The 13,654-nt window shown below is 40.0% G+C and overlaps 1 protein-coding gene across 2 annotated transcripts; it reads right to left on the reverse strand.

Moving 5' to 3' along the window:
- Positions 1-2,317: 2,317 nt before the first annotated feature.
- znf608 (zinc finger protein 608) lies at positions 2,318-12,601 on the reverse strand. 2 transcript variants are annotated; one of them, XM_036578485.1, is made up of 8 exons: positions 11,805-11,892; positions 10,220-10,355; positions 8,664-8,751; positions 4,692-6,945; positions 3,976-4,363; positions 3,724-3,863; positions 3,487-3,634; positions 2,318-3,357 (listed from the first exon to the last, which is right to left on the reverse strand). In XM_036578485.1, the coding sequence occupies exons 1-8, from the start codon at positions 11,886-11,888 to the stop codon at positions 3,272-3,274; spliced, it is 3,324 nt and encodes a 1,107-aa protein (XP_036434378.1). In that variant the 5' UTR covers positions 11,889-11,892; the 3' UTR covers positions 2,318-3,271. The 2 variants fall into 2 exon arrangements, with proteins under 2 accessions (XP_036434378.1, XP_036434377.1); XM_036578484.1 differs by having other exon boundaries at positions 3,264-3,634; positions 11,805-12,601.
- Positions 12,602-13,654: the final 1,053 nt, after the last annotated feature.

Raw genomic sequence — 13,654 nt, forward strand, 5'->3', positions numbered from 1 at the left:
AAGCCGCGGCGTTGGAGTGAGAGATTTGGTAGAGCCCCCTCTACAGTCAAGGATGTCTGGATAGACGTGAGTAAAGTGACAGTGCATTCTAAAATGAATTATTTTTGTAAAAATATTTGTATTTTTTGTTTTGCTCTTGCATCTAGAGCTCTGTAAATGAACCATTTTGACGTCTCTCAAAGCTGCCTATTAGCGTTAGTTATTACATGAAGTGCTTACAGATACATTACTTGATAATTGAGACATTGTTATGTTACATGCAGGCTGATGTAAGTTATTGCAAAATAGATCCAAAAGAAATTTTTCTAAATCACCACTGTTTTTCCGTTATCACAATAACATAAAAACTCACAACACACATGTAGGTTTACGAGTCATATTGCATAGTAAATAAAATTGCTATATTTATGCATTAGAGACATCAACACTGGTTCCTAACACCACCACCACCGTAAGGAGAATGTCGTCCCACCAGGTTCTTCAAGTTATGAAGAAAAGATACATTTTAAATTCTAATAGAGATGCAAAACTTAAAGTAAATAAATAAATGAATGAATGAATAAATAAATAAATAAATAAATAAATGTGGCTCTACTGGGGCTTTTTTATCAGACTTAGCAAGTATCAGAAAACTAGACATTGTGTTATGTACTTTCTATCATGAAAATGTCTTCAAGTGTTGTGATATTGTATTTTTGCTGTATCACTCACCACTAACACATCCTCTAGAGGAAACAAAAAGCTTTTCATTGCATTTTTCTGCAAATTTTAGTGCACAGTTTCTATTTGTTAAAAACTTTTGCACAGGCCACATTTTATGTTTCATTTTTTCCCCAAACAGTAATTGTGCAGAAGTGTGTTCTTTTCAGAGGATGTGTTAACGTATTGCAACAAAACAAATTCAACAAAACAGCACATTTTGCACATGACTGTAAATTATTCTGTAATTGGTACATATGTTGCTTTTATTTTATCTGTGTGCAACACATAAAGCACAAACATGACATTCATATAATGTTCCCCTGGTTGAAAACAATTTCTCCTACATTTTCAGTGCAAAACTAAATACAGTGGCATAACTAGGATTTTAAATGCCCCTGTGCAAAAAAGCCCCAATATAAACATTCCTTTCAATGAACAAAAGTGACAATGTAATTTGCTTGCTTGCATGCTATTGTTATGTCTCAATAATTATGCATCATGTTTAGCTGTCAATCTGCCATTGGCCAAATAAGAAGGTCACATAGAGTAGAAACTTTGCTATGTGACATGTATATTTTGATGTAATACATTTTGATGTATTATTTGAATAGATTCATTTTGATCTTTTCAGATTGTAGAGTCATAAATAATAAATATATGTTGCAATTTGTGATGAATCTATAGAAAGTAAATATAACTGAAAAGATGTATTTTGAATAAAAGTGGTCTGTGTAGTGTTCATGGGGGCTGACTGGTGAAGTATATTGTTAAATTTCCAAGTTTGGATCGTGCCTTCGGCATGTGGTGGTAGTATGAGGGAAAACTCATACTACCACCACTACTACAACTATGGGGTGGACTCCCCCATAGTTGTAGTAGGACTGATGTAGGACTTATGAACAAGGAGGAGATGGGGTAGCGGTGGGGGTTGCGAAAACTTCATCTTAGGAGCAGAAGGTGAGTATGTGAATTTAAAGGCTGGTAGATTGGAAGAAGGAGGGGTTTCAGGCATGTTCCTCAGCCCGAATTGCAGTTATTACAAAACTACATTTCATAGGTCCATCTGTGAGTCATGGCTTTATATAGAGGTGGGCAATATGGCCGAAATATCACATCATGATACTTAAATACATTTTCACAATGCACCATACGTATCATGATATTTTGACACACAGACACTGCCAGGCATGGTTAATTTTATTTACATTTCGTATTCTGTACTGCACTGAAGCCAGTTAAATAGAACTAATTATGCTCTGTTTAATGAACCATGCAGATGATGATCATGATAATAATATTTTTCCAAATAAAATGCTAAAATATTGTCATATTGCCCACCTCTAGCTTGCCTCTTATTTTATATGTATAGTTATGAAAGCATCACTGTGATGGTCGCAGTAAAATTGCTAGTGGGTACAATACCATGCACCCCACCATGTCACAGGCTTCAGTGTGATCGTTCCCCCGACCCCCCAGTTACAATACTGAGCTGACAAACAACAAAGACAAATACTCATTGACTCTTTCTGCTTATTTTTATCCACGAGTGCCAAAAAGTCTGGAGCTGTCTAATTCTATTGTCCATGTCATTGTGGCATCAATAATAAAGAACTCATTTACAAACAACCTTTACTTTTTATTTGGATTGACAAATGTGTTAAGGCAAGAACAGTATAAAAAGCAACTGTAATTTCATGGTACTGTATAGTTGACATCAAGAAAAAACTAATGACAGTAAGGACGAACCAAACTACAACACTGACTTGTTTTTCCAAAGATGTACTTGTAAACATATTTAAGTAATGCAGCACTATTCAAGTAACAAGGGGAGGACTACTTTTGCCATGTAAGTGAGGTGGAATAGACAACCGTACATTGCACTGAAAACAACTGTACATAAGCAAGTAATATCTGCTGTTAAGCTTTGTTAACTATGTACAAAATGTACATCACAATAATACTATATGGCACTGAGATGTGTCGATTAACTCCTTTCACTTGATACGATACAATCAGTTAATGGCTGTGGCTAATAACAGTATATTCATGTTAATAGGTTAATGCAGACAGATCCACCTTACAGTCACTTGTAACCTACTGCAAATCATCCTTTACCACACAGAGGTCATGAAATATCAAATACATTCAATATTATGGTACACGACGATACATGTGCATACAACTAGCTAGATGCAGCCATTTACAGGCAAAGTCCTATTACAGAAAGCTTTACATGTTTGTCTTTAATGACAGGCACCCAAAAAGCAAATAGCCTATTTTACAAAGCCTTGTCTCACTATGGCGATACCATTAGATACCTATACATCGTTCCATAATATTATTAGCACTGCATTGTTCCTCTAATGTTACATTCATTAATTAAAAAAAGAAAGTAGTTTCTGCCTCCCATGGAGGCAATGAATAACACCATGGAATTGATGTCTATGAATCCTTGTGTGAGCCAGGAACCTGTTGTTTGGACTCACATCTTCCCATCATTTTCTGCAATTGTAAAATGAATAATCAGTATTCACAAATCCCCTAGTAAACAGACAGGGGCTATTTCCAGTCATGCATAAAGGCCATACATACCACAGGAAGTGGTCTGTGTGGTTGCCACTTGCTGGCTGGCAACCAGGGCTGCCGTACTCAGACCTTCAAAGATTACATGGTTAAACCAAATAAAATTAGCTTGAAGGACTTTGTTTTTAAACATGGCAACCAGCTACTATGCTTCTAGTAAACATTAACTGGTTCTGAGGTTCATTTAGTTTTTCTTTTCACCTTGATATGGGTCATATTGCCCCGACACAAGAGTGTAGCTCATGCCCAGATGAGTGTGATGGTGCGTGTGAAGGTGGTGCGCAAATGGAACGGTTTCTCTCTCTTGCTCTGTCTCCCTGTCCTCATCTGGAGATCCCCGCTCCCCAGGCTGAAGAAGAGAAAAACTCTGAGTGAAACCACACATCCCTGAGGCGTAACTTGGGCTTTGTGATTAGGAATTGCCAGAAGAACACTTACCACAGGAGATTTGCCATGGTATGGAAGGTTGTGATGGGGCAGCAGCTCCAGGGCTGTTGGGTCAGTAACTGGCTTGCTGTTCTGTGTCCCTTCCGAGTCCTCTCTGCCCGCTGTCTTCCCATACAGAGGGTAATGGAAACCTAACAACCATGAAACTGACTGAATAATAGTGTTGTGAAGAGCATGAAAGAACCACAAGCCAAAAGAACATTGTGAGAAGCCATCCATGTCAATGCTGTATGACAATATTACCTGGGTAGTTGTGCACCAGTGCTGGTGACATCACCCTAAAAGAAGAGTTGTTTGCCTCACATAAGTGTAGGTACGGATAGGAGTGCTGGTACTGAATGTACGATTGTTGAGAAGAGGATACTGCCACTCTCATACTCTGCGAGTCTTCAGAGGTTTCGCTGGGCATCTCTTCTGCCTCTGCTCTGGTGCCCTCTTCCATGTCCTCAGAAGGTGTCTCACACTTTACATTTTGAAGCTCAGCCTCCAGTCTGGACTCTGGATCGGGAGGCACACGCCAGTCTTTCACCTTGTCTGGGCCTATTTCCTGAGAGACCTTGTTTACCTCTTGATTTTGCTGCTTCACATATTTGGACTGAAAAGAGTGGCTCCAGGACTGTGATTCTGAAGCCTAAACCCAGAGGAACATCTACCGTCAAAGAGTTTAGAGTCTTACAACCAACGCAATTAAACATCTGCAAGGGAGGTCCATTGTCATACAACAGTAGTGGCTATGTGTTAGTAGTGATGAAAGGGATATTCTGATAACTTGAACTCAACATTAGTCACATCATCAAAAATCCCTTCAGGGTACAATATTAGTAAGAAATTTATAAAACAAGGTTACATAACTTTAAAAACTCTTTGGACTGCTATCTTTAAATCAAAGACATATATAAAATTTGTAACGTTTTTACAAGCACATTTTTTGAAAATGTGTAGTAAAGTCAAAGACTTACATTTAGATATGTTACATTTGTGTCCACATTTGTTTTTGTATTTTGACTTTCTGGGTTGAAGTCTTCAGACTCCTTGTTATGCCCCTGATCTTTAGCCATTGACATAAGAGAAGACTTCGCTTGAGGCTGCTGATGCTTGTCCAACTCTACGTAGATGAAACCAGGCTTTGCACAGCTGATTTTAACCGAGTTTGTTCCCTTGTGGATGGCCACAGACGATGTTATCATCTGTTTTGTATCCTCTTTCGTCCGCTCTTTCTGCTCAGGTCCTCGTCTTGCTTGCACTCTACTCTGTTTGCTGTATTGCACATCATCACAGCATGTCTCATTCTGCTGTCGGTGGGTGTTTGGAACTATCAAAACCTTCTGGTCCGCGGGGACGTTACGAGTGTACTGTCCATAGTACAAGGACTGAGCTAAAGCAGTTTGCGTTTGTGTCATGGCTAATTGAAGCTGTGATTGAGAACTGGCATCTGCACTTGATTCTGAGTTTTTCAGGTCCTCGTTTAAGTCTCTTGCGTCCTCCTTGGTTCTGCTGTAAGGTGTGGACACCTTTAGGAAAGCAGCAGAGTTGCTTTGGCCAGAGTGCATGTAACCCGGAAGACCATAAGACTCATATCCATGGCTGTGACTTGACGACTGGGCTGCAGTGACGGGGGTAATTGGGCAGGGTATCTTGGGATTGATATTTCCATTCAGATTGGAATCAGGAGCTGAGTTTCTTCTGGATCTTGAATTTAATCCACCATCTTCAGCCACATCAGATATGTCTGAGTATGCTGGACTGTTTGTCTTGGTTGTATTACTATCTCCATTTGACAGTGTGCCAGGGTCCATTCTTGCAGAGCTCCCAATGGACGGACTGGGGGCATTGTCAGTGAAAGTGTACACCTTGTCAGCCTCAGCTCTGATACTTGCCATTCGACTCTCTTGACTTTCACTCGGACCATTGACAACGTCTTGCTTGCTCAAATGCTCTTTCAACAGGCTAACCGGAAAGTCCTTCCCTATACTTTTTGTATCATCTGCTTTTGTGAAAACAGGATCTGTTTTTGGACTTCTGGGGTCTTTACAGTTTCTGTCCTTTAATCTGTGCTTATCCTTTCTCTTACTTTCTTTGCTTAAAACTATGGCTGCATTTGCCATGTTAACTTGAGCAACAATGTCCAACTTTGGCTTGATAGGTTTCAGTGAAAGGTTCTTAGCTTTTGTGAGAGTAACAGTTGGAGAAGGTTGATGAAATGAGCCATCTGTGATTTTGGTAGGAAATGTCGTGGGAATGGCGATAAGCTTTGGGGGTGCAGGGGTATTAGCAATAAGTCTGTTAGCCCTAGCTTTGGCTGAGCACCTTTCAGCAGTTTCATTTTCTTTTTTAACTTCCCTCTTATCAATGACACCCTCAGCTTCAAGCTTAGGCATTTCCACAGATGAGTTGCGATCCGTGATGAGGCAGTTCTCAAGGACCACAGACATGTTTGAAATAAGTGGCAGGTTGCTCAAGTCGTCAATGGGTCCCTCTTTACCTACCATATTCCTCCGTGGCTTAGCGTTCGCTGTAGGACTGTGTTCACTGTTTAGCAACAATTTTCTGCTCTTTGGAGATCCACCTGAACTGAGCTTATACATGGTTCTTGGCTTCTTGGACATAATATCAAGATTCTCAGAGGAGTCAAAAGCCACATTACTGAGGGGTTCTTCATAATCAGAGAGCCTGTCCTCACTCTCTGCCTCGAACTCCTGTTTGCTATCACTGTCCAAGTGTGCGTGTGATTGGTGGTACCGTAGCCCATTGATATGCTTGTATTTCTTGTTGCAGTTAGGGTGTGGGCAATCAATGAGCATCGGAGAGGCACACACTTGGTCCAGAAACGCTGGGTCTGATTTCCCCTGCGGAGTGGAAGGCGCACTCCTGGATTTGGCACGTATTCGTTTCCCGTTTCCATTCCTAACATCTTCTGCAACTAAGCTTAAATCTAGATCAGCAGGGGCTTTGCCTTTTCTTTTGCCGCATATGAGTGGACTTGACTTTATGTCCTCCACTGAATAGTACGCAGGAGTCCTACAGGTACTAAGATTTAGACTTCCTCGCCTGCCTTTGTTGCCTATTCCCACACCACGCCTCTTATGTGTTAGCCCTCTTATCTTGGAGAGACCAGGTTCTACGACAGGCTGGTCTGACACTGCCAATCGCATCCGTTTACCACGTCCACGCCCACATGGCATGTCAGAATCACTCATTGGGGACTCACAAAACCTAGTGAATAACAACAATGCAACATAAGTATATTTGCATTTAGTATTCATTTAAATGCTATGTACAACCAAATTAAGGGGAAAAAAACCCTAATATCTCTTTTAACACAATCAAACATGTTTTATTAGATTTATTTAAAAAATAGTGAAAAGATGAAAAGTCCAGACTTGGCTTAAAGGTGCCCTTTGTTCCATTTAAGCCCACTTGCGTTCCTTTTAAGCTTACTCACTGTTTTAGAAATGAAATTGATTCATTTTAATAGTTGATAAGATTATGAACAACAGAAAGTCTCTTTTAAGAAGAACTTATAACAAACATTTAAACTGGGAACAATTATTAATGTAAATGTTTAACATTTTGGTGCTCTAGCAGGTCTTACACAGTTATTAAAAGTCTTATTTTCTTTATATCTTTTATATTTAAAAATGTATATTTTTTTAACTTCAGTTTTCGAAACTCCTGTTTTTTAACCCTGAATTTTTGTCTTCCTTATGCTACTAGATTATCTTATATATCCTCTTAAACATCTGCTTTAGACTTATTGGATGCGCATGACAGAGAAAGCCAGCTAAGGTGTATTTAGGTAGTTGCTTGGGTTAAAGTTACTGTCTCCTTGAAAGGGAATGTAATGTCTGTAGCTGGGTTTCCATCCATGTTTTTATGCATATAGATGCATTTTTGATGGTAAAAAATGCAATAAATTACAATGGATCAGGCGATTCTGTTAGGAAACATGACTGAAGGCAGCAAGACACAGTAGACTGATGAAAAAATCAAAGAGGAAAACTAATAGTAAAACTATAGTATTGATTTTGATTGATTGATTTTCTCTTGTACAGAGCTAAGGGAAATACAGGAGTTGCTTTTGGTTGTATGCAAAAGTATGAGCACCCCAGGTCAAATTACATTTTGATGATGTTCTAAGTGAAAATAAGTTCACACTTCCTTTACAGAGAACACACTTCTGTACATTTCTTTACTGTTCATTTGTTGAATTTAACATATTGGGAAAAAACAAAACATTAATGTGGCCTGTGCAAAAATGACATGTGTAATTACATGTACATGTATATATGTATTAAGTTATCAATATATTGAAGTCTAAAATTGTTCTCTGTAGAGGATGTGTTAACTTATTTTCACTTAGAAAATCAACAAAACGTCACGTGACTGGGGGTGTTCAAACTTTTACATACGACTGTATGTTTCTGGACATGACATATCATGACATATCTAAATTTGGAGCACAGTCATATAGGTGGTTAATTTGCTCAATTATCTATATATATATATCTATCTATATATATATATATTTTTTTTTTATTAACATTTATCTTATTTGTCCCACAGAATTCTGAAAAGAGTTTCTTTTCGAGATCATATTTTAAAATGTTTAATAAAGTACTGAAGGTGACTTTGTCTTGTGTTCAGGAAGGAAGATATCTCCATGTTCACATACATGTCTCAAACTAAAAAACGATTCACAATTACTTACATAGAAGATCTGTTTATTGGATGAGACTCCCAGAATTTTTTAATTACTTCGAATTTTTGAACATTTCACAATAAAAGTGCAAGTTGGCTTATGATGTACGTGGGCTTATTAGGGGCTCTCCCCCTAGTATTTTGCTTAACATTGTTCTACTTTCATTTAAAACAATGTATGGCAAAGATGACACAGAAATTATTGTGCATATGAAGAAAAAGTGAAATGTTACCGAGGTGGGGCCCAGTCATGCTTGGTACAGTCTAAGAGAGTTCCCACATAGGTCCTTTTTCTCCATGTGACATTCACCACAAGAACCCCTGAAGTCAGGCAGTCAGACAGAAATAATAACCATGAGTCATGTTAAAAATAGCACACATAAACAACAAAAAAATTAGAGAGTTCTGTGTACTAATATTTATTATACTGTTCACACTTGATGCCTCTTCAAGGGTTCTTTAGTAAAGGCAATGGTTCTGTTTAGGACCATCAGTTCTATCTAGAACCATTTCATGCTTAAAAGTTTCTTTGCATGGTGAAGTGACTCTTCAGACTGATGGAGAATGTGTTGTTATATGGTTCTATATAGAATAAAAAAGGGCTCTTCTTTTGTTACAAGCTTGACATTGTAACAACAGAAGAACCCTTTTTGGTGCAATATAGAACTATTTTCAAAAAGGTTCTATATAAAATCATACACAACACATTCTCCATCAATCTGAAGAAGCTCTGAAGAACTATTTCACCATTTAAAACTAATGGTTCTAAATAAAACCATTGTCTTTTCTAACGACCCCTTGAAGAACCATCTTTTAAAGTGTGTTCCATAAGTGTTATTCTCTGGCATTAAACCAGGTATCAGCTGCAGCCAATTTGACAGATTAACAATAGCATTCTGTTACTTAAAATAACATGCTCGTATTTCCAAAATGCAAAATGCTAAGTTTTCGGGGGAAGGAAAAGAAATCCTTTAATTTCAGTGTAAGTTAATGTAAAAATATTTTACTCCAAGCAATTTTAACATCATTCTAAATTTCTATTGGTCCATTCATCATGAAATTTTGACATAGAGTAAATGGAGGCTAATATTTTCAAATAACATGTTTTTTAAAAAATGACAACAATGTTGATGATTTTGTTCTGTTCTGTTAGCAACTGTATGTATACAAAAACCCATATACGCAAAGGAAATGCTGTTAATGCTTGATGTGTTAAATTAACCCTACATTTACTACAACCTTCCACATTTTGTTCATGTTTCTTTATGCACTGTTTAAATGGCTTCTAGTGTAGTATTTTTGTATGGATTCATTATGTGCTTGATCTCAGCCAGGGATGTTACGATGGTGTTCTGCAATTTTAATTTGCTTAATCAATATGCAACCAGTGTCTCCACTTCCCTCAAATGCTCAAACGCTTTAGTAGGTGATTCAGTCTCCCAGCTGCTTTGAAAATGGAGCCCTGTGGTGTTCATAGCTTATGGCAAAAGTAGTCCTTCACCTTCTTCACATGCATTTGTGACACACGTCTACATGCATGCCCGAGAATCACATCTTAATTTATTCACTTAAACTGTTAACTAGCCTCTGAATGCAGATCATTACAGCATTACACAGTATCAAATGATTAGGGCAGCAACCATTCAAAATTTAGCCATAAAGCAGTTCAAGAGATGTTTTTTATCACTTAAAACAGAACTGATGGCACAAGCTTAATCTGTTACCTTTAAAGGCATAATATTACCTAATGTCATGATTGCGTTATCATAGCTCAATAAGTCAGTCTTACCCTCTTCAGTTTCATGCCACACGATCCCCTCCAAATTTACGCTTGTTCCTGGTTGACATGGCTCCATGTAGTTTGACTCAATGGCTCTTTCAGCCTCTTGGGTATTGGTCCCCACTGACCTGGTTTTTATACTTAACTGATAAGACAGAAAAGAAAAGAGGATGTTGGAAGAGTGGGTGCTGAAATATGCTTATGAAACCACTACACCACTATGTGTCTATTAAATCACTGAATGTGGTCTGAAGGAATAAATAGTTATGTTTTTTCACAGATTTTAATGCCACATAGGTGCTTAATACGAAACACCAACTGCACCTTTATAGTTAATGCACTAATCTGTTTACTAAAGCAAGCGCGCTGTTCAATCCTATTACAGGTGACGTCTTTATAAGTGACAGTTAGAATGCGTACACTCTCAGAAAAAGGCACTAAACTGTCACTGGGCTGGTACCCTCAAGGGTACATCTTCAGTACCTTTAATTAGGGATCATAATTGTACTGTATTCAGTAGACATTTTATTTTTTTAAAGATGTGTTAACTCCACACACTCTGTCTTGCATTCCAGGCTTTATATTGTTCTGTTTTAAAACATTAGGTTATGAACCTATGTATCTTTTTCCTGGGAAAAACTCATTTACGATACACTGTTGGAGCTTAAAACCATTGTTGTATCTTTGAGGGTCTATTTATGTTGTTTGTACCTTGATAAACAAAAATTGTACATGCTCAGCACCTTTTTTTCCCACAGTGTAGGAATATCATGTAATTTAAACAAATGGTGGTGCTATGAGTGCATAATAAAGACAATAAAAACAATATATATGAGTGGTTTAACCTGTTCTTTTCTTCTTGAACTGAACTGACTAACATGTCAGTCCTTTGAAAAAGATATATGGTGAATTAACAAAAAGAGGTGCACAAATGTCCAATATAATGTCACCACTATGTAGACATAAGGACAATGGATAGGAACAGGCAAGGCCAAAGAAGGGGGGGGGGGCTTCTCTCTGTATTAAAAAGAGTAAATACAACATGAAATCACATCCCAGCTTCAAAAGCACCCTATGCTTTGTCAAAAAAGAGAAGGAGTGATGCTGCTGAGGTCTCCAATAGCAACAAGCCAGCAAGAAATTCAAAGGGGTGCCCAGCAAAATACAAAGGAAATGGCTGACAACAATGGGAAACCTAGAAGTGATGCTTTTACAAGCGGCCAGCACTTGTTCATTTATCTTGCTGGGCAGAGTGACATGGAGGCTGTCTTGTGTTTTACTTCCAGGAACGTCCCTATCAGGGAAGATGTTCCTCCAGCTCGTGAACATGCCTGATGCAGGGACGCACTCTCTCTGTTTGCTTACGAGAGGTTCTTGGTTGCAGTTGACACACGCACACACATGTAGCCCAGACGTCCACATAAACGCTCACCTAAAGCCCGCAGCCTGATTCACATTCGCATTTCCTCACAATGCCTCAGTCTTACACTCGCATCCTTTCTAATGCGATCAACAAGGCGGTCATCAGCAGACGTGACAGACCCTCACGCTAGCTGCTAGATCAACAACCGTTTAACGATGGCCTCTGCCTTACCGTCTTGTGAGCTCGCTCAGGCGAGCAGGCTCCTTCAGCCTTGTCGGCAACAATAGCGCCCGCAGCCCTCATCCCAGCGTCCATCGCGCCCCTACCGAGGTCTCCCGCTCCGCTGTCCCCACAATAGCACGGCTTCTCCTTCCAGCCGTCGTTCTGCGGGACGGGGCCCAGTCCGAATCCCGCGGCATCGCCGCCGTGCCTGTCCTTCCGCGCTCGCGCCGACTCCTTGGCTTCCCGCTTGAGCCCCCTGCCCTGATTCCTCCCTCTCTTCCCCTCTTTGCCTTTGGCGCAAGAGCCGTTGACATCACCGGGGTGCTGCTCGGGGTGGCCGCGTTCGACCACCGCCGCCGCCGCTGCCGCATTCATCCCCGAGACCTCTCCGGGGGGGCGTCCTTGAGGCTCGCGCCGTTTGCCCACAGCTGGCGTGAACGCCTCGGCGTCGCCGTCACCCGCCGAATGCCGCCGTTTCTCCTTGAATTTCCTCGCCTCCTTGCAGAGGCTGGCTCGGGCAGCGGCAGGCTGCGCGCCGGGACCCGCGAGGCCGTCCAGCGCGCGCTCGCGCTCGCGCTCGCGCTCCAGCTCCTCCTCGCCAGCCTCCTCGGCGCCTTTCATGGCCAGCGCGCGACTATTCATCTCCGATTTCCGTCGATCCTTCTCCAAATCGGCGTCCAGGTCGATGATCAGATCCCCGAGCCCGATCTCCCACTCATCGCCGCTGTCGTACGCGTCCGCTCCGTTCAGCTTAACACTCCGCTCCACGGAGGAGGTGACTGACATTCTCCACATAGGATTTCTGACAGAAAACGGGGATGAATCCTAAATCAAGAGGATGGGAGGGTATTAATGACTCGATTGTTTTCATTGGGAAAACGCAGCCACTGAAACGCCACATTTTGCTTGACCCCCTGAAAGCAGCGCTCCCGCATCGGCTTTATGAAAGCGTTTGTGATCAAGGACTAGCCCACCCTGTGCTTAAACTTACCAAAATAAACCCGGGGGCCGTTTGTGGATGACCGTTTAAGTGCAGGGGGACTTTGGAGTAGAGAAGATGACCGTGTCTCAAAAGATGAAGAGTTTGAAAAACATCATGGCTTTTCACATTTATCAACATTCGACTCTGGGATTCATATATATTTCACTCTTTATAAACATTCTTCTTTAATGGTTCTTCAAGTCAAGTCAGGGGTTCTGTATAGAACCATGAACATTCAAAGAACCATTTACATGATGAAATGGTTCTTTGCAGGATGAAATGGTTCTCCAGACTGACAGAGAATGTGTCGTGTGTGGTATAGCACCAAAAAGGGTTCTTCTGTTGTTACAAGCTTATCATCGTAACAATAGCAGAACAGTTTTTGGTGCTACATAGAGCCATATATGACACATTCTCTGTCAATCTTAAGAACCATTTCACCCTGCAATGGTTCTGCATAGAACTCATGGTTCTACATAGATTCATTCTCTTCACTAAAGATCCCTTGAAGAGCCATCGTTTTTCATATGGTCATAAATCATGTTTCAATAGATCTTCTTTGTTGTCATTCAAATGTACACACAGTGCCATAATGATATTCTTGACTAGCTACAGATGTAGATATGTAGATATCATGTAGATATTCCAGTACAAGTACCATATTCTTATGAATTTTATACATAATACTGTATTATTTAATAGTTTACTGTACACTATATTACCCCACATGTGGTCCATTACATTGTATTATTCTGCACACAGTGCTATGCTTTGTTACACTGTATATTCACAATGCAGGGCTATTACTGTATGTACCACATTCCTTACTTCTAGTCACCTTTACTGTTCTGTGCCACTTCTTTATTGATAGTTACTT

Source organism: Colossoma macropomum, unplaced genomic scaffold (assembly GCF_904425465.1).
Source record: "Colossoma macropomum unplaced genomic scaffold, Colossoma_macropomum, whole genome shotgun sequence".
NCBI lineage: Eukaryota > Metazoa > Chordata > Actinopteri > Characiformes > Serrasalmidae > Colossoma > Colossoma macropomum.

What these genes read in the sequence shown, in the direction of transcription:
- znf608 (XM_036578484.1), bottom strand. Translation starts at nt 12,590, where the DNA reads ATGTGGAGAATGTCAGTCACCTCCTCCGTGGAGCGGAGTGTTAAGCTG. An exon ending in CATGACTGGGCCCCACCTCG is followed by an intron (nt 6,946 to 8,663) that starts GTAACATTTCAC and finishes GTTATTCACTAG; the next exon opens with GTTTTGTGAGTCCCCAATGA. An exon ending in CAAATGTAACATATCTAAAT is followed by an intron (nt 4,364 to 4,691) that starts GTAAGTCTTTGA and finishes CTCTGGGTTTAG; the next exon opens with GCTTCAGAATCACAGTCCTG.